This window comes from Podarcis vaucheri (assembly GCF_965113315.1).
Source record: "Podarcis vaucheri genome assembly, chromosome: 10".
NCBI lineage: Eukaryota > Metazoa > Chordata > Lepidosauria > Squamata > Lacertidae > Podarcis > Podarcis vaucheri.
The window spans coordinates 42053101-42074577 of record NC_138748.1 but is presented as its reverse complement, the minus strand read 5'-3'; the positions used below and the strand labels follow the sequence as shown (position 1 = coordinate 42074577).

The window sequence follows — 21477 nt, the reverse complement described above, 5'->3', positions numbered from 1 at the left end:
ATCAGAGTCTAGGACCAGCACTTATTCATTTGATTAGCTTCCCACTATCAGGCTATGTGTTAAGATCTGTAGAGGAGCCCTCCTGTTAGTCCCACCACAGAGCCAAGTGGGGTGTGTTGTTACCCAGGAAAGAGCCTTTGTCCATTATTCAGAGCCACCTGAAAACACATCTATGTGCCCAGGCTTTTATGGGGATCTGATATTATTCATATGACTATTTTATTTAACAGAATTTAACACAGCTATTTACAATGGCAGTAATTGGCGATAAGACTAAATTAGCATTTGTAGTCAGGTAGGAAACTATAATTTTTTTAAAAAAAATATTTAACAAAATTTACATATACTGCTTGATTGTAGGAGAACCTCTAAGCAGTTTACAAGAAATACTAAAATTGTCAATAAACATCTACTGTATGTGTCTGGATTGACTTGTTGAAACAAAGGTGCCACAAAAGTACAGCTATTTATTTATTTAGTGGATAACTCAGTTGGTTAGAGAATGGTGCTGATAAATGCCAAGGTTGCATTGGGACAGCTGCACATTTCTGCATTGCAGGGGGTTGGACAAGATGTTCCTCAGGGTCCCTTCCAACTCTACAATGCTATGATTCTCTTTATTTCACTATTATCTCTATCCAGACTCATACAAATAGAATCAATCTCCCCCTCAAATTCATCTATTTGGTAGTTTTCAAACTTCTTCCTCCATGCAGATTACTGTATATTTTGGATTTGAATATTTTAAAAATAGCAATATTAATATTTTGTTTATCAGGTGGCATTTATGTGTTACAAGACAAACTACTGAAAGGCAAGAGGGCATTCTGTGATACTCAGTGCCAGTACTCATATCTTGATAAAAGTGCCATGGGTGCCAGCACAAAATGGCTGCAATGGACAGTTAAAAAAAAAAGAGGGGGGCAGTTCTCTGTACTGGTGAGTTTCATCATACAAAAGCATTGGCCTTCTTGTGAAGATGCAATAAACCTGGTGAATATTAGAGAATTATATTTTAGAGAATAATATTATATCTCTGGGCACTTTCATACTGCCTGTTTATTTAGCATTCATTCTGATTTGTTGGCATGGGGAATAGATGGTGTTGGCTATTTAATGAGCATTCACACTGGTATATTTGTGGGAAGGCTAAATGAAATTGCATCAAAGAAAGTGTGATCCCACCTCAAAATAGCAATAGTCTGGAAGTACCCTCAGTTGGGATTACGACAAATTAAATGAGTTATATAGCTCTTGATTCAAAACCTGAATGTTATCTCCAATTAATGCCTCTCCTTCAGTAATCTCATTCTTAGTAGTCATTGTAGCTGGAAAGGCTGCAAATAAAATAATTGGAGTTGTGAAATCCTAAAGGACCTGTGTGTGGTTTTGAGCCATGGATATACCTTTTCATTGATATTTCCAATAGTGCTTCATTAGAATCTCAATCTGATTCACTTGCTGTAGAAACACTTCTTTCCCTCCATGATATTGCCACTCTTTATCCGATAGTTGATCTCACTCTTGTGATTGCTGATTTGGCTAATTTTGTTAAAGTTCATTTGGGTAGTTGAAATGTCATGGTGATTAAACTCAAGAGCATTTTGCTAGGTGCCAGGTTGAATTGGTTTGAACAATCTTAGCCCCTCTGCTCGAACTGAAGTAGCCTCCTGCTGATGTTACGATAATAGGCAAAATTACAGTGGCTCTAGAATAGCGACTACATGCCTTGTGAACTAGCCTATGACATTTTTATGTGGGCTGCTTGGATGTATTAAACAACGGTAAATTTAAAAGGAGATGGTTTTTGTAAAGAGTTTTCTTTTCTTCATTTTAATGTATGGAAAAGATGATGGGAGTATATTGTTAAAATTTAATTTTAATTCAGGGAGATTTCAGTGTTGGGAAGGAAATAATCTAAATAATGCTTGCTAACATGTATATGATGTGGATGCAATGCAGATAAAGCAACAGGCAGAAACCCGTGAAATCATCCAGACTAAAAAACACTGCCAAACTCCTGTTACAATTTATTTCAGTAGGATTTAACTTTCTTTGGATTTCAATGTCTTTATGAAAGTTGCAAAAATGTTGAAATGAAATTACTAGGCTCTTGTAAGAATGTTTAAAGAATTAGGTTAAAAGGTAATGGTTATGAGAAGCTGGTAAAAATAAGATTTAAATTTTAAGTTTTAAGGGTTTATATAAGATAAGATGAGAATAGAGTAAGGTTATGTATTGACAGAATATTATGAATTATGGGAAGGATTTGCTGTGGCAATTATCAATTAAGATACAAGAGATGGGAGGAGGAGGAGGTCATGGAAAGAAGGTAAAGAAAGTGGATTGAAAACGATGGTTTTATTTTTTCTTTTTTATCTTTGTTTTTGTCTTTCCCCCCTGTAATTTTGTTTTTTTCTTTTCTTTGTGATTTTAAAAATTCTTTTTTCAATAAATATCATTTATAAAAAAAAACTTTCTCTGGATTTCATATTATGTATGTTATGTATGTATGTATGCATATACATACGGATAGTGGTTATGACCCATTACTTTATCCACACCTGCTTTTTCTCCAGTCTCTGCTGCTTCAGCCCCCTGCCAGGTCACTGACCCACTTTTGAAAAATATTGTTGGAGTTTATAATTGGTTTGTCAATTTGGTGGCAGTGTTGGTGGTGTGCCTGCTGAAGCAGAAACTGATGAAAAGTCATGGTGTGCATGCATATCCATCTTGGAAATTATATGTATATTAAATTCTCTCTCCCCTTCCGCCCCACCTTGCAAAGCATTAAGACTTCCGCTAGTGAGAACCACCTAGGTTTACTCCAGATGGAAACTGAAAACTCTGCTCTGGAAAATAACTGCTCCCTGATCTCAGCTTCCCAAACTCTTCGCTGTCTAATAATTACAAATCTTCACAGTAAAAATGCTTGCTACAGTGGAGATTACAAAAACCTGTAATATACCTCTTCAATCCCACCTACATAACCCTGTTTTCTCATTTATTTAGATGCAACCCCTTCCAAGTATTTATTGGTAGTCAAAACACATAAACCCTGCTCATTTATCCCCCTCCAGTGGCTATTGCGTATTTTGTGGCATATATGGTTGTCATATTTTGAAAGGCATAAAAGAGGACACATTTACATACCCATGTAAAAGAGGACATGTCCTGGAAAAAGAGGACATATGGCAACCCTACTTTCAGCTCTGGTATTTCTGTAGTAGTTTCATTTTAAATTGCAGAAAATAATAATAATAATAATAATAATAATAATAATAATAATAATAATAATAATAATAATGTTATTATTTATACTCTACCCATCTGGCAAAATATAAAAAATAATAAAATAAAAAATATTGATTTAGTGACAAGTGCTTATAATCACACAGGCATATTTCCCCCTTAAAGAATTCTGGACGCTGTAGTTTCAGGGTTGTCAGGGTTGTAACTCTAAAAGGGGTAAACTACAGTGCTCAGAACTGAAGTGAACAAATGTGTTTTGAATGTGCTTTAAGGGCATAGCACGTACACAGCTTAAGCCAACAATGGGCTGGACTAATGTCTTAACGTTGGTAATAAACTGGATGAGAGCCAAGGGCTCCATCAGTCACCCACTACTTGATTTAGCCCTTTACCACAAACAATATTTTTGAAACGGTTGCAATGCTTTGCTAAACTGTAACCTGAGCTCCTTGTGGAAAACTTTGAAAATCACTTTCACCACCCCTGCCAAGTTTCCATGTGTGGCCTGGGACATTTTATCTCTGTGTTAAATAGGAAAATGGGGACAGAGACCAATCCTGGTTCTCAAAGTTCTCCTTGGATTGGCACAGGATTTTCCTGGGTCAGAAATGTGTCGCTCCATCTATCCTACAAAAGCCACCCACCCAGCACACTGCCTTCTTTCTTTTCCCCTGTTTTAATTTTGCAGTGAAGCTGAACTGGCAGCAGTAGTAATAGAACAGCCACTTTAACCGATGGTCAGGGATGATGGGAATCTTGGTGTCCCGAGTTGGAGCAGGCTGGTCTAGATTGTATATGGTGAATGGGAATGGGGAATGGGGGACAGAGCAATGGTCACCAACAGTTTACTCTGTAGGAAAGCTGTTGGACTAAAGCACTTTCCCTCCTTTGAATTCTGATTGTAGGATTTAAAGAAAACCAACCAACAATCTGTGAGCATCTTATGTCTCTCTCATGTTGTATTTTGCTGTATTACACATGCATAATTATAGGTACAGCCATGCACCTAAATGCAAAGCAACAAGAGCATGGTTCCCTCTTCCCTATGCTGTCCACATATCCTGCCATTTCCTTCTTTTAACACCTGCGCCTTCTTTTCTCCTCTTACAGGATGAATCGTCCATGTTCTTCCAGTTTGGTCCATCAATAGAACAGCAAGCTTCTGTCATGCTCAACATCATGGAAGAATATGACTGGTACATCTTCTCCATTGTCACTACCTACTTTCCTGGCTACCAGGACTTTGTCAACAAGGTCCGTAGCACTATTGAGAACAGCTTTGTGGGCTGGGAGCTAGAAGAGGTGCTCTTGCTGGATATGTCTCTGGATGATGGAGACTCAAAGATCCAGAATCAGCTCAAGAAACTCCAGAGTCCTGTCATCCTCCTTTACTGTACTAAGGAAGAAGCCACCTATATCTTTGAGGTGGCTAACTCTGTGGGTCTGACTGGGTATGATTACACATGGATTGTACCCAGCTTGGTGGCTGGAGATACAGACACAGTCCCCTCTGAATTCCCCACTGGACTTATCTCTGTGTCATATGATGAATGGGACTATGGCCTTCGCGACAGGGTGAAAGACGGAATAGCCATAATAACCACGGCTGCTTCTGACATGCTGTCTGAGCACAGCTTCATTCCTGAGCCCAAGAGCAGTTGCTACAACACACAGGACAAGAGGATCTACCAATCAAACATGTTAAATAGGTAAGGGAAATCAGCATAATGGGTTGTCAGTAGCTGGCATGTTCTAACCATCACAATGGATATGTGTCTTATTGAAGGCTTTAGGAAGAAAAATTCCAGCTGGGTCTGATTTCTGGGGTAAACAGGTAATCTGTCATGGTCCTTTGTTTCTTGTACAGTGTTCATTCATGCTAACTCAAGAGTAGTTTGGAAATTAATTCAGAATGAGGAACTGGTCGATTATAAACTCATTGGTTGTGTGGCAGTCAGCAGAAAATAGAAGAGAGTAACAGCTTCATATTAACAGTGTTTGTACACATACTTAAGGATGAAAGCTATTTTTGTTAATTTATATGTGAGGGCTTTCTGCAAGTGAGCTGATCTTCAAAGTTGTAAAGTACAGTACATTATTAAGATTTATCAAAGAGAAAGCTGTACGAGCTATATAAAGAGAGATGGGTTTTAGACTGGCTTGGCAGGTCAGTAGCAGAAGGACCAAGAATATGAGTGGCAAGAAAGAAATGTCTTAGGGCAAGAGTGGCAAAGGACCTGAGGACACTCATGGGTTAAATGTACTAGGAACTGGGTTATTTATTTATTCATTCATTTAATATATTTATACTCTGCCTTTTTCACATGTTGGGATTCAAGGTGACTTATGACATTTAAAAACAACTTTAGAAAATAAAAAGTAATAAAAACAAGCTAGCTAAAAACAGTAATTAAAATATCGCAAACACACTTTAAACCAGCAATGATATTATAATAAAGGGAGATAGGGGACATTTGGGAAGTTTTCTGATCAGTATCGGGTGGTGTGGTGGGACTGTTCCGCTCCCCTGACCTCCCTCTGACTGAGTCAATATTGCATCCCAAGAGAGAGTGGGGAAGGCACGAGGCGGCAACTAGGACAGGGTGGTGCAAACACAACACCAGGAGCACTGGATTGGCTCCACTGGTGTATCTGTCTTTCCCCAGCCTCACCACTGCCTCATCCCTCACAATCTCCATCCTACTATGCAGCAATAACTCAGCTGGAGGGAGGATTAGTCCCACCATGCTGTCCACTACTATTTCTACTCCTGAAGCATAAAGCAGCCTCCCCCATGCTTGGATGGACAACACACTTGCACCAAATGTGGCCCAAAGGGAAGGACAGGACATCCTGCAATAGGAAGCACAGCTGTCTGCTTCTTGCAATATGAGCTCAGCCATTGGCTGTGTTGTTCTCTGGGTGCCTTCTCTAGACAGCGTAAGGGTGACAAGGACATGGCAGCAGAAATCTTCACTACAGTTCTGGCTCGCCACAGCCATCCCTTAATGGATATCTTTTCCAGGAAGGACTTAGTTAATTTTAAAGACCAGGATAGGAGGAGATGATTTCAAATTACGGACCTGAACAATTTGGCCCCACTGATTGTGGGCCTTTAAATGTTGTAGCAGCTCTGTGGGATAAACCCACAAGAAGGAATCTCCCACTGACAGTCTTGTAGGGTACCAGGTTCTTATTGATTTCAGCAGCATGTACCTCAGTATAAATGTGTCAAAAGTTGTGACCTTAAAAGGTTAAGCTAGGAATGAAGCCTGTGTCTTACCTGCCTATAAAATCACTACAATTTTGTTGTTGTTGCTACTGTGATGGTTTCAGCTATCAGGAAAAGACATATTTGTACTGTTGTGCAGCAAGGACAGACTTGTTAAACTAAGGTTTAAATGGCAATCGGTAATATATTTACAATTGCTTGCATTGATCCAGAACCTTTTTTGAACAGGGGACTTCTGTTCTGTTCTGTTCTGAGAGAGGGGCAGACTTTGGTCTTTCAAATTTCAGTAGTGCCCTGTGCAAGGCCAAAATTTGGCATGTCCTGCCTCTCACTTTTTTGCTCAGCTTAATTCGCTACTCATTAAAAATGCAGATATAAGTGAAAACGGCATACCAAAATGTATTTTATTAGATAAAATTGCTCTGAAAAAATGTATATATTATAATATATATATTATATATATATATGTATATATTATATTAGGATAAATTCATACCAAAATGCTGATGAATTTCCATGAGTATTATCATTTTTTAATTTGCAAACTGATGCAGAAATGTGGAAAGCTGAGTTTAAGATTGGAAATATAAGAAACTGGAGGAAACCGAAATTGATAAATTCACCCCACTCTTATTCTCATGTTGTGCTGTGTACAGCCTCCCAGAGGGAAGCTCGCAGATGCTTTCCCCTTCTTTGCCACACTGAACTAAGTTTGCTTAACATGCCATCCAAACCACAGGCTCGTGGTTTAGCTCTAACCAGACTAACCACAAGCCATAGCCAAGCTTTGTTGTTTGTGATTCATGGCTAGTCTGGCTAAACCACGAATCTGGGTTTGAACAAAGTGTAAAGCCAAACTCGGGCTTAGCTTGGCACATCACAGCAGCACCTCACAATTGTCACCTCAGACAGTTTTTCATTTCTCAGTGTTATGGGGGAGAATGGGGAAGATATGGGCTTGTTGCTTTTACTGGCAGCCGTGCATAAAGCAAAACTTCTTGTCTTGGCCTGGGGGAGAGGAGGAGATCCAGAGCTGACAATGCAAAGAGATTGCAGTCAGTGGTATAAAGCCTTCAGTGAACCTATGTGAATCTAAGTGTGAGATTGTGTCTTCTCTGCAGATGAGCTATCACAGTTGAGAATGGAACATATAAGCAGGAGGTCTTGCAGTTCTAAATGAAAAAGCTAGCGGCAAGGTATCGCTCTGAGGGACCCGTATTCTTGAAAGCTGTTTCTCCTATCCAGTTTTGTTAATATTGGAGGCACATTGCAAAACTTCTTCAAGGTTGTGGGGGAGGAACAGAGCTAAGTTATGCTTTTGGGCTTGGTAGACTAAATGCCTGCTGCAGGGCATGGGAGCCCTGATTTTTCAGTTATTGCAGCAGAAATGCCATCAGTTCAAAACTTTAGAAGCAAGAGGGAACTTCTGAATTCATACACATGACACTTTACATGGTCTCTAATTGGAGGATTATATTTGGTATCACTCAGCTAGAGAACATGCAACATTTCTGATTATTCCATCCTCAGTGTTCCATAACAGCAGCCTGACTGCAGCATCCTTTAGAGCAGTTGCACAAGGCAGAAGTCAAAAAGTTTAGCTGTAAGAATTTGGTATACTGCATTTTATTAGTCATTGTAATACACATACACTTCAGCAGGCTCCAGAACTCCTTAGATTTTTCAATATATATGTTGGTGTGACTTGCCTCCTAGCCCACATACATAACTCTGAATCGTGGCCTGTGATGAGGCAAAACTTGATACAATTATTGGGTGGGTCATGTCTCTTAGGGCTTACCTTGTTCTTAAGTTAGAATTCTACCCCTGATATTCAAAGTTGGTCAAAGAAGGATGCATAGAAATGAAATGTAACAGTTTCCTATTTGGTATTCAGAATCTGGATGAAATCAGGGGAACTTTAAACAATTTGTTAATATGTGATGAATAATTGGCCATGACAGCAGAATAATAAAGTAAAAAATGGCAAAATCTCTGTTACTTAAGTAACTAACTGCTGGTAATTTTATCATGTCAAGGTCCTGTAAAAGAATTAGATTAATGAAAGAACATGCCTGCCTATTTTCCATTTTATTAATTGACGTTCCTCCCTTCCCCCACAAATGTTCTTACTATATTCCAAGTGATAAAAACAGAAACGGCCGTGCTGCCATGCTTCCCCACACAACTTTAGAGTCTCTTTCCATTTTCTTTGATGCAATTTCACATAAAAATCTGGTTTGACAAAAGACCAGCCCAGTGCGTCCCCTAGTGGTTATGTCCTGAGGGGAAACCTTGACAATAATCATGGTCATTAGGAGATCATTGCAAACAGCAGAAGTGTCAACTTGTAGCTTCCAGCCTGAACATCAATTCAATTAATAACCTCAAAAAATATCTTGTAGATTCACAGTTTGACTAAACTGTTTGTTTCATTTTTCCAGGCCTAAGCTGCCAAGCAATAGCAATATTCCACTTCATAAGGGAAGTAGCAATTTATAAGGAAATGTTTCCTCCCTTATAGCCCACATTCAACAATATGCTTAAACAAATGCTTAGATTTTTTTTTAAAAAAACATGCATTCATTTTGATATAAGAATCAGTGACCCCAGGTGTATATTTTTTATTGTTTTAATGTTTTAATATTTCACTTTAATTGCAGTTTACCTTTTAGAATGTATTAGGCTTGATTTTTGTGTGTTCTGCACTTGCAGGTTCCCCCCTCCTACGCTGCATGCCATCTCTCCCTATTTACCCCTGAAAGTGGTACGAACGGCAGGATGTTTTAGCACCAGAGTGTAAATCAGCTATCCTTGAAACTATCTGAGACCCAGGTAGAGGGTTTTATGATGCTGTTCCCTCATTGAAGGCTAGGTTGCCAGGGTAACGCCGGACATCCAAGACCTAAAATGGTCAAATGGTCTGGGCACATCGGGGCCACTCCAAAGTGCTGTGGGGGTGACGATACCAGTATGGAGCCATGTTTGCTTTACTTCTCATGACCTGTAACCTTCCCTGACATATGTAAAAATGTTTTATAACACTTTGTTTGCGGTGTTTGAACTAATATATAAGCTTTTGTTCTGAAGTGCCTCGGGGCAGACCTTCTCAATTGGCATGTTGAGTTGAGTGAGCTGTGAGCTATTGCAATAGCTGTAATAAACACTGGGTCCCTAAATCTGGATGTTGGACTTGAAAATAGTTTCCTTGGTTCTGTGGTTTATTCTAAAGGTGATTGTTCCTCACCTGGGTTATGAACAAGGTGGTGTAGAGGTGAATTCTTATCACAATTTTTATCTGAATGGAAGCTTGCAGCTGCTTGAAGTTGGTGCTGCAAAGATATTGTAAAGCTCATTCCATGGACTTTTGATGGCTACATATGAATATTTTATCACACATTCTACCACAGATTTTATCACTCATCCATAACCAATGTGTGGTATAATCCTCCTTACCACCTGTTAGCTTGGTCATCTGTGTGGACCCTCTTTACTTTAAGAATAAAACTGAAGTCACTCCCTAAGAGTGACAAAAAGGACTTAGTTTGAATGTTCAATTAGTGGTGTTGTAACTGCCAAAAATGAGGAAAGCTCCTTCTGTAATGCAGGACCCAGAAGGTTGTGGTGTTTTTTTATCAGTGTTAACTGCCCCTGTGGGTTCTTGTGATTTCAGATTTGTTTGCTAGCCTGGGTAAAATGGGTGCAATCTCAATGCAGCCATCTGGACACCACTTCACGGAATCAGCTTTCCACATGGAGCACTGCACACATATTTCTGATTTTCCATAATCTTTACGTGAAAGAATAGGCTATTGCCTGCTCACATGACTATAAAGCAGTTTTTTCAGTGTTGTAAGAGATTGTCCTGATATAGCAATACTTAAAACATACAAACCAGGAATTTCAAGCTGTACAGACCTTTCCAACTCTGTTGGGTCATCCACAGGTCACTGTGAGCACCACACACAATGGACAACATCATACCTTCCATTTCACTTTACATAACATTTCACAGATAACAACTGTCATTTTTTGTAGCTGTAATGCATTTATTCTTACCAGTGGCACAGCTAGGCAAATTTAGTTCTCAAAAGTAATAGTCTTACGGGGGTGCAGGACCCCTGTGTATTGCTTCTTTTCTCCCCCATTATTTCATTCTTTACCACTATTTCTGTAGTTCTAATATGTTAGAGCAAAATAAGTTTTCCATCCCTGTTTTTTTTTTTAAAAGAAGTGCTTTGAGCATGTGCAGTTTCACAAAATTCACTTAAATCATAGTGCCGTCACTACCAAAGGGGAAAACCAAAGGTGCCGAGCATAAATGTTCCTCTTCAACCAGACCTTTGGCTGACTAACACCATCCTATTATACTTTTAAATGTGTTTTTTTGGGGGGTATTATTTCATTTTGTTTTTGTTCTTGTTTTTATTTTGCATTTTTTCTCCTCTCACCATTGGAATGAGAGGAAGAAACGTGCTTTTTGCAGACCTTGGCTGCAAGAGGGACTTCTCTCTTGTACATCAATGCCTGTAAAATGCAGGCTTCTTTCTGTGCTGTTCCTACCTCTTGCCTGCCATGGGGAGGGGAGAAATAAATACTTTGATAGCCCTATTCTGGCTGCTTCCAGAAATGCTCAGCACAGGGACTGTGTGCAAGGGATTTTGACAGATGGGCAGGGCAACCCAACTATCATGTGATTTCATAGTGACAGTTTGTGATTGACAGGTGGGTGTCCTTTGCCCTTTGTCAAATTTGGCCTGCGAGGCCAATCCTGAGATGGATCTGGTCCATGAAGCCAAAATGGTTCCCCACTGAGGAAATAGAAGGATTTTTCAAACATCTTCATCTGCCCCAGCTGCAACAAAAGATGCCTCTGTCTCTACAGCCACAGCAGGTGCAAACTCTCCCCAACTGTTTGACTTCACCCCCAAAGTATGGCAGCCTTGAAACAAAACAGTGTCCTCTATAAAGTAGGACACATAGCTCTCCATTCACTATCAGGTGGGTAGTAACCTGATCATAATAGGTATTTTGAAGCTCATAATAGATTGGACCTGATTGTGTTTATTATATCTATAGTCAGCGTTACCAACTGGGACAGGTAGTTATGGGGAGCTGGAAGTGAAAAAAGAGGTGATGAACAAGATGCAATAACTTTGCACAGTTTTATCCAACAGACATCCTGTTGAATTTAGTGGCAGAACACTCCTTATTTTTTTACAGGTTTCCCCCCCCTTCCTTCCCCATTATCAGAATTTAGATCCAGGAATCCAGCTGCATGAATAGGGGCAAAAGGTTTTTGTAAGCTAGACCTATTTCTGTCGGTCTGTTTTCAGATAGCGCAGAACTTTCTCAACAACTTTTGCTTCACTCTGCAGCTTTGCAGCTTCTCATGCTCTTATTCAGCCAGAGGCAAATGTTTTGAAAAATCTGAACAAAAACAGTTCATCCAATTTTGAGTTATGACAGTGTGAAATAAATGCATTAGTTCTGCTCTCAAATAATTGTTCAGTTGTGAGATTTTTTGGGGGTGAATAATTAATTCAAATTGCCTAAGTTTTAAGCATTCAAACTCAGAGTGTATAGAATATTTAGTGAAGAATGCCTTCCTTGAGAGGCTTGGAAAAATGGTTTTGAAATAAATGTATTAACTTTTGCAGATAACACACCTGGCCGTAACACGATGGCTTTGGACCCCCCTCCCTTTTTGCATTGTACATCCTGCATATGTCATTTGTCTAAAAATTTGGGTGAACGTCGCTTCCTAATTCTGAGACATTATTTATCATCTGTAAAACAAATATGACTTTGAAAAATTAACACTATGGAGAGAAAATCTATTAAACTGTCTATTTCACCCTCTTCTCCTGCATCATTTATCTAGTAAAATATTGAATTGTACAGCATATTCAGACATGAATTATGATTTTCTTTTGCACGTTGGAACACATTTAAAAGCCATACATTGTTTTAATCAGCTGAGTAAAGACCATCATCTGAGAGATGCTCTAAAAGAGAATATAATGAATAGTATGCAATAAACAAAGCTTTTTAATGGATAGATGAAGTCTCTTAGAAGAGAGAGCCAGCTCAGTTGGGAGGCTTCTCATTGGTGGAATGGACAGGCCAGCTCAGATTGGAAGTGAATTTTTACTCTAATAGTATCTTAGATTAGAATCATTAAAAATATCTATATGGAAACAATTATATGGAAATGAAACAATTAGTTTCAATTTGCAATTATAATGTAATATATTGTTAAATTTCTTATTAACTAGGATGAATTTGTTTTTCTATTCTCTTCCTCCTATTTTTAGCAACACTGCCCCTATTACTCTTCACGCTTCTTCCTCTGAAGCAGGAATATTGCCATTTATATTGTTAACTTTGCATCATTCATGTTCCCTATTGTTTATTTGTAATGAGCCGAAGTTATAGCATTTTGTATTTTGAAAGCATGACAGTAGAAATAACTGCTGAAATGCAAACAACTCTGGTGTGAAGTATTGGATCTGGGTTCCACAGGGGTGTGTTTGCAGCACGTAAGTGCCAGAAATCAGCTTGATTCTTAACAAATCATTCTCTTTAGGGTCTTTTAAAATTACTATTACAGTGGTACCTTGGGTTAAGTACTTAATTCGTTCTGGAGGTCCGTTCTTAACCTGAAACCGTTCTTAACCTGAAGCACCACTTTAGCTAATGGGGCCTCCCGCTGCTGCCGTGCGATTTCTGTTCTCATCCTGAAGCAAAGTTCTTAACCTGAGGTACTATTTCTGGGTTAGCGGAGTCTGTAACCTGAAGCGTATGTAACCCGAGGTACCACTGTGTATCAAAATGGATGAAGTGCAGCAGAAGCAGTGGTTTCACTGTGAGAACACAGATTCAGGACCTGCCCAGTTGCTGATATTATAGCAAAATAGCCACCCACACCTTACTTCATACATATTGGAATACAGGCAACTCCCAGTTCACATGGGGGTTACGTTCCAAGGCACCGCGTGCTTAAGTGAAATCGCATATATTTGAAACACCATTGAAAAAGACTGCAAACACTCTGTGGTGTGTGTCCCCCAGTTCTGCCCCTTTTTGTGACTCTGTGGATCACTTCTGGGTTCAGTGCTATGTGCATCTGCCCGGTCCCACACATGCGGTACTGCTGCATGGCAGTGGCAGCATGCAGCCGCAGCAGCAGCGTGTGGAGGTAGCATGCAGCAATAGACCTAGGCTGACGGCATGCCAAGGGCCCCCTGTGGCTTGTCACCAGCCCGACTTATGATTCTACAAAACTGGGTAAAAGAGAGCTTTCTGTGGATGAATATGTCGTGGTTGGAAGAAAACAGAAGTGTGTTTTTTATTATTATTTTTAAAAGCAAATACTCTTAGTCAGGACAAAGATTGTCGTGAGGGGGCTTATTGCAATCCAGGACAAGAAGCAAAGCAGTTTGCTGACTGACGCAGATACACTGTATTCCCCACCCACAATACTTGATCACCTCTGTGAACTTTGTATTTCCCCACATGGGATTCAAAATTAATATTGCTGTCCTTCATCAAAAGCTAGTCCTGCTACAACTGCATCCTCTTTTCTGTGCTTCATGCAACAAAGTTCCCCAAACTGCACCTGGTGAGATATCTGTAATCAAGCTCACTAAGCACAAAGAAAGGTCTGAAGACTCCTGATGTAGCCCCCCAGGGCCAGCATCAAAACCCGGCATCCTTGGGCAGCTGCCCATAGCTCTCCTGCCCCACTCCACCTTCCTAAAAGCCCTCTGTATGCCATGCCCTGAATGCTTTGGTGGAAGAGTTGAAAACCTGTGTACAGTGGTACAATAATTCTCATTATTGATTGTATCTTGCTGTCCTCCGTTTTGATTATCAGCATGAAAACCTTATATTGAAGTGCCAGTTGTTCTACCTGTTCTAACACACTCGTCCCAGCTATTCATCAGCAGACCAATAAAGTGTACTTGTAGGAAACTGGTAGAAAGGAGACTTGAGTCTAAGAACAAGAGAGATGAATGCTTGATGATCACATAAAGAGCTTACTGTCCTTGTGGAAACTAGCTCAGGACCAGGTGACCTACTTCAAAGGGTATGCACCATCAACTATTGTGACTGAAAGCTCCAGTTCCAGTGGCGTAGCGTGGGGGGTGCAGGGGGGGGCCCGGCCGCACCGGCCGCAACATCTGGGGGGGGGCACTTGCACTCGCAGCTCTCTGCCCCTACCTGGCTCACTCACTCTCTCTTACTGCAGTGCTGGCTGTGCGGATCCGATCCGAGCCGTCGGGTCGCCACCCACTGTGGAGGGGGGGGGTGTTTGCTAAAATCCACAGGTTAGGGGGCGCAAATTACTTGCCTTGCCCCGGGTGCTGACAACCCACGCTACACCACTGTCCAGTTCTACCATTTGGCAGTTTGGAAGAGTACTCCAAAGAACTTTATACTCTATTGGACTATGCACTATTCTTCCTAGAAGGTGATTAGGAAATAAGATGTGTATATCTGGCTCACAAAAAAGCAAGGAGCAAAACATATTCTGTCCTAGTGCTGGCTAGGGAAAACCAAAGGCAACTGCTATTACAGTAGCCATTTTAAAAAGCAAATCTACTGACTGAGTTCACCAGGACTCCCTAAGAGCAGTGCTTTTTTCTGGGGGGGGGGATGGGACATAGAGGTATGCATACCCTTAAACATTTTGTGAATCTTTGTACTTTTGTCCATTTACTATATTTATTTTCTCCGATTTGAACTATAAAAAGGTGATTTTCTTGATTCAAAATGAGAGTACCCCTAAACATTTCTTTAGAAAAAAAGCACTGCCTAAGAGCATTGGTTGGGGACAGCATCCACTAATTAAGTTTCCTAGATGGGTAAGTATCTTGGACTGGCATATATAAGGCCTGTGGATGTTGCTTTCAAGAAATAATTAAAGCCTTGTACAGATGTTATGCTAGTCTCACATTCAAGTGGTCATAAGCATAAGTGAATACATATACCTACGCAAAACATGCTTGTGTGGGAGAACCCCTTAAAATCTGGGGTGGTGACTGTGCATTGTATGAACATATAGTTGTGTGAACAGTTGAACACAACGTAACTGCATGTTTGTGTCCAAAGTTAAATCAGCAAACCACAGAACAATGGTGCACATGTTTACTTTTTTGTCATTAGTGTTTTTGTAGCTTTTTCTTGCCTTCTTTTATCCTACCTCATCCCCATTGTTGAGACCAGTTGGTATACTATCTGAGATAATTAGATCAACAAAGTACATCAATTAAATGACCTCATATCTACTGAACAACACCCACAATTAAAACCACGTGTTTATGGTGTACACTGATCACATTCGTATTTAATATAATGTCTTAACAGGGCTTAAAACTCAAGCTACAGGTTACAGGCCATAAATCTTTTTGGTCAAGTTGGACTCCTTTTATATTGTCTATAATCCCACACTCCAACCACCAATTTGTCATATGTCTATTGGGAAAGTTCAGCTGGGATAAGTAAGCTACAGCAGTTGAGCAGGATCAGAAATCATTGCCTTTCTTCTTTTCTGTATTACTGGGCATATAACTGGCTACTGGCTATTTAGTTAATTTGTTATGATGTTGTTGTAGATTTCTTTTGTCCACTATAACAATGTGACACTTCTGAGACTCTCTGTCTTTTGTAGAATATGACAGTAAGGGTATCAAAATCAAAGAAGCAAATAAACAAAAGAACTCTACATGCATGGAGCTCTGTGGTTATTTTCTTTTGCATTTTTAAAAAACGAAAAGCCAAAATTTAACCTGTGCAGGCTTTGACCCAGGATAGAGGCAAGGTACATAGATGCATAATCTCAGTGTAATCATTTTCCCTCTGGTCATTTTCCATGCTAAAACTGTGTTTCCACCCATTGAAAAGAAGAATATAAGATTCCACAATTTCCCCCTCTATCTTTCCCTCACAGGGAAAAAATGAACTCGGACAGAATGAATTTGAGCTGAAGGTAGAGAAAAGGTTTAAGTATACTACTTACCCTTTCTTCCACTTTGCCAACTCACAGCCTGCCCAGGCTGATTGCAGCTTGAAAAACAAGAAGAAACAACAATAACTCCATCTAACATATGGTTTGAGTTTCAGAAATGCTTTGTCTTTTCTTTTCTTTTTTGCTAATCATCTTTATTGGTTTCTTTCAATTTACATTCATAGAATCACATTATAACATTTTAGTTCTCCTATGGCCAAACATGTATTTCTAAATAATAATAAAGAAAACAAAAACACAAATTTGTGCTTTAATCGCTTGATTCATTCGTATTCCTTTTCTGTAAACACAGAATTCTGTAAATTCTGTAAAGGAACACGGAAATGTTTTTTCAGGGTTTCTTCCTTAAAAACAGATTATACATTTTAAAGGCAATCTGACAAGATCAGAATTTTAAGACAGAGTCTTTTGATCTGTTCCCCTGCTCAAAATGACCCAAAGTAGACACAGTGCTGAGGTAGGTGGAGAGGTTTTAACTAGCCTTCTGATAGAGACACAAAGTGCTCTGGTCATCAGATGAATGAGCAAGGAGGAGCAATAAGCTGTACAGATGAGCTGTGGTGGGTGGGCTTTATGTATGTGAGATGTGTGTCCTGTACATTGTGTGGGCATGGCAGTGTCATGTGGCTACACCCACTGATGGCATATGGCCCCAGAGTGTTGGCCAAAGTATGTTTGTCACTCCTGTATAAATGTTCCATTCTAGAGCAATTAGGGACTCTGTAAAGTCATCCTACTGTTCTCATTAGGTTGGCTAGGTACAGTGCTGGTACACAGACATTGTTCCAGCAGCTTTTCCAGCCTAGCATGGGGGTGGGGGTGGGACTTGAGCTGAAGTTGCTAGAGCCACACTTCAGATTCACTTGATTCCTATCAATTGCCTTCATCTAGATATCTTGTATTTAGTGCTCATGTCCTACCTGCTGGAGCAGCAAAAAAGGAATGTGCTCTGTCACCTATGTGTCAGCCCTTCAGATATTTGAAGTTGACTATTGTATGGCCTTTTAACCACCTCATCTCCAGCCTAAACATACCCAACTCCTTCCATCTTTCCCCACAGAGCTTAGACACCATGTTTGTTGCCTTGTGCTTGACATGTTCTGGTTTGTAGAAACCATTCAAAGTCTGTGACCGCACTATGCTGTTACAAATTGGGATGGGGAGAAGGCTGTATGCTGAGACCCTTCTAATTCTTGGATCCAGCAGGTGTTAAATATTAATTGCCTATGGTCTATTTTTTTAAATCCTGCAACGTGTTTAGGTTTTCACTCTGCAGATTACATTGGAATCTACTCTGGATCAATACTGAGTAGAATTCCATGACATTAAAATCTAAGCAAGGATTCAGGTTGTTGAAACAGCCAGACAGGTCTCTTGGTAATGGCCCTCTAAGTATAAGCTATTAAGGTAGAAAAGGAAGTGGCTCTGTGCAAATGTGTGAGCTCTCTTTGGGTGAGCCCCCCCCCAACTTGCTGGTAAAAGGTAAAGGAACCCCTGATCATTAGGTCCAGTCGTGGCTGACTCTGGGGTTGCGGCACTCATTTCGCTTTATTGGCCGAGGGACCCAGCTTCTGGGTCATATGGCCAGCATGACTAAGCCACTTCTGGCGAACCAGAGCAGTGCATGGAAACGCTGTTTACCTTCCCGCTGGAGTAGTACCTATTTATCTACTTGCACTTTGACATGCTTTCGAACTGCTAGGTTGGCAGGAGCTGGGACTGAGCAACAGGAGCTCACCCCGTCGTGGGGATTCGAACCGCCAACCTTCTGATCGGCATGTCCTAGGCTCTGTGGTTTAACCCGCAGTGCCACCCATGTCCCATAACTTGCTGGTAGTTAGTTAGAAAATACAAAGGCCAGAGCTGAGTTGTGTGTGGGTAAGCTAGAAGCTGAAGGAAGAAGCAGGCTGAAGCCTGTGAGGAAGAAACATGCCTGATTTCTGCTCACCTCCAAAGCTGTGGCTATGGGTGAAGCAAGACCCTCGTGGGGTGTTAATGCTGCGAATTCTTCCATTGTGTATATATATGTAAATAAACCATATATCATAAAGACATCACTGTCTCTGCTGCCCATCATTCCAAAGGAAACACAAATCCTGGGTGAGAGCCTGGAAACCCTGCAATCTCGCACTGCTTGGAGATTGGGGTGGCTGCAGCAATATTTCAAAGCAAATTCAAAGCACATCTTACCTTCAGAGAATTCTGGGCACTGTAGTTAAATGGCTAAGAGATTTAAGAAGTTATGGGTTTCAGTTCACCACACAAAAGGTGGCATGACTTTTTCTAAAAACCAACAGGAAACATTTATTTCCTTCAGAAATGTATTTTTTTGCCATTGTGCCACTTGGCAGGGCATTGACTCTGCTTCCCTGCGAGTGCCCTTGGAGAGGCTTTGTTTCCCAGCTAGTTCTGTAAGTTCATTGAGGACTTACAGAAAAAGATAATAGAGTTATTGCCAGGGTATGTAATGTACAGTAACAAAGCTGAACTCCACAAATGGCAATTCTGAGAGGTCTTGGAGGCATAGAATAAGAAGGTAAAAAGGTAAAATGTGTTCCTGCTCTCCCCTGAGAGGTTACTATTTTCAAGGAATTTATTATGGCTTGAAGGGGTGCAAGTTGGAGGGAGGATTGTGCTCCTCCCATTAGTAATATTTTAAATAGATTATTTGCACCGGCTTTTACTCCTACACTGTTTTAAAGAGAACATTCTGAAGAAAGGCCTAAAAAGACCTTTGAAAAAATATCAGGCACGTATTCATAAAGAAAAGAATTATGTACTGAAATGCTGGTATTTCAGCTCTGGGTGGTGGCTTTTATGCCCACTGCATACTGTGATCTTTCTTTCTTCTTTTCTATCCTCCATCCATTTGTGTCTTCCTTCATTCTTTCCTTCCATATGTCTCTCACCCCCTCACACCCCACTTCTCCTCTCTTTCTTTGGATACAAACAGGAAATTCTTTCTTTCTTTCTTTCTTTCTTTCTTTCTTTCTTTCTTTCTTTCTTTCTTTCTTTCTTTCTTTCTTTTTCTGCAGATCTCCTTCTCAAATCTTTCTGTGGTCAGGCTTTATGAGTTGTATCTGCATTCCATCTTGTCCCCCCCCCCTTATGGTTATATTTGGGGTCTCTTCAGCTGCTTCATCTTCCCCTTCCTCTCTTTTTATCCGTTCCTTAAGGTCTTTCCCCCATTAATATACCAATTCATAGTTTAAGTGTCTTTCTTGCTGGTGTAGTTTGCTAGAGTAAAACACAGGAAGGGAGAAAACTGTTAAACGGATCAAGTTCCTCTCAAGGTCTGTGGGCTCTCCCTAGCCGAAGATCCCTACACATTGGCTGTGAAGCAATCTGTCGGTGATGTTGCAGTTGCAAGGTCCCCTCTCCCCCCTGCAAAATATCTGTATGTGTGTAGGGGGCTGATGTGGGAGTTTTTGAGAGATTAGATAGGATTAGGTGAAGAAACAGAGCAGAGCAACCTATTTTGGTAGGTATTGCTTCAAACATTAACTTGTTAGAAACCTCAGCCATAAAGAGTAAGCTTCAACTGAGTCTAGGAGCAGATCTCTTAGAGATGATGTAAGACGTGAAGGTGAATAGCCCTTATGGAAGTACTCTAATGGTAGCCAACTCAGTGGGCTGCTGCTTTGTACAGCTATTTTATCTTCTTGTTTACTTTGTAAAATGAAACTAAGCCCTAGCTAAATATGTAAGCTTTGTGTTTAGGACTGGCAGTGAGAAGAACTAGCTTCCCAAACACTTCCTTTCCAATTTCTTTTGCCATGTAATTGATTTGGAAAAATCTAATAGACACACAGCAGTAGGGTGCCTTCTGTGTAATTCGTCGTTCTGAAGATTAGGTTATTTTCCTTAAGAGCTTTGGAAGTTGGTTTCAGCTGGGTGGAACAACCTGCATTTTTCTTCTTCTTCTGTCCTCAGCAAGGCAGTTTCAGAAAAGCAGGAAAATTTAAATAAAAGCAAGGTGATCATTGACGCATTTCATACCCAACTTCCCCATAGTCTTGAGGCATTAAAAGTATTTTGAGTCAAAGGCTGTTCTAGCACCGTGCTCCGGAAAGTAAATTAATTATGACTTGACCAGCTGTAGGTTAAAGCGGGAACTGTGATGGGTGGAAATAAAGTGAGGAGAAATGCAGATGGTTGTCAGCAGCATAACTTTGATCTTCTCTTGTTCTAGTTTGTAAAGATACTAGAGGGATGTTCAGACATTCACCTGATCTCTTGTATTGCTTTTAATAGGCTTTTGAAATGTCTTTGTATTGCTGTGCACAGTCCTGATAATTTGTGAGGGAGCATATAAATAGTTTTTTTAAACAAGCAAGCAAACAACACACCTGAGGTAAAAATGGGGGTGGGGCAGGCACATGCAAGGCAACCCTGCCCCAATGTCCCCATGCATATGGTCCTACCCACTCAGTCCTCCAGCTTCCCTGTATTGTGCATGAAAGGTCTATAAGGGTTTTTTGCTCATGTTCACTCTAATGCAAGTAGAACAGCTCATGTGATCAGGAACTCTTCTTTAACGCCCACCTCTCAGGCACCTGCTGTCAAAATGGTATCAGGCGACCCACTTTTGCCCACAAGGTTTGAAAGTAAACCACGTAGGCAAAGGCATAGAATCATAGAATTGTGGAGTTGGAGGGACCCTGAGGATCATTCACTCCAACAACTACAGTGCAGGATTATTCAAATGTCCCATAAGGGGGTCAAACTGGCAAACTCTAACCAACTGAGATACCCAGGCCTCATGTGCATATCACTTTGCAATTATTGACAATACTGGGCACAGAGATTTGCACAAACCCCCTTTCAGTCCACTTTTATATACCCCACATGTACAACCTCAGGTGTAAGGCAGCTGCACTTGGCTTGGCTTAATATAGACAAAATGAGGAGGCCTGGCAGGTCTACTTAGGCCCACAGGGTGGAGGTTCCCTTAGTGCTG

The 21477-nt window shown here is 40.5% G+C and overlaps 1 protein-coding gene across 8 annotated transcripts in view; it reads left to right on the top strand.

Moving 5' to 3' along the window:
• Positions 1-21477, top strand: part of GRIN2B (glutamate ionotropic receptor NMDA type subunit 2B) — a 285857-nt gene that overhangs the window by 144999 nt on the left and 119381 nt on the right. For all 8 annotated transcript variants that reach the window (XM_082239983.1, XM_082239984.1, XM_082239985.1 and 5 more), the window contains one exon: positions 4363-4961. In XM_082239983.1, coding sequence (XP_082096109.1) covers positions 4363-4961 — 599 coding nt within the window. The remainder of the gene's footprint in view (positions 1-4362; positions 4962-21477) is intronic.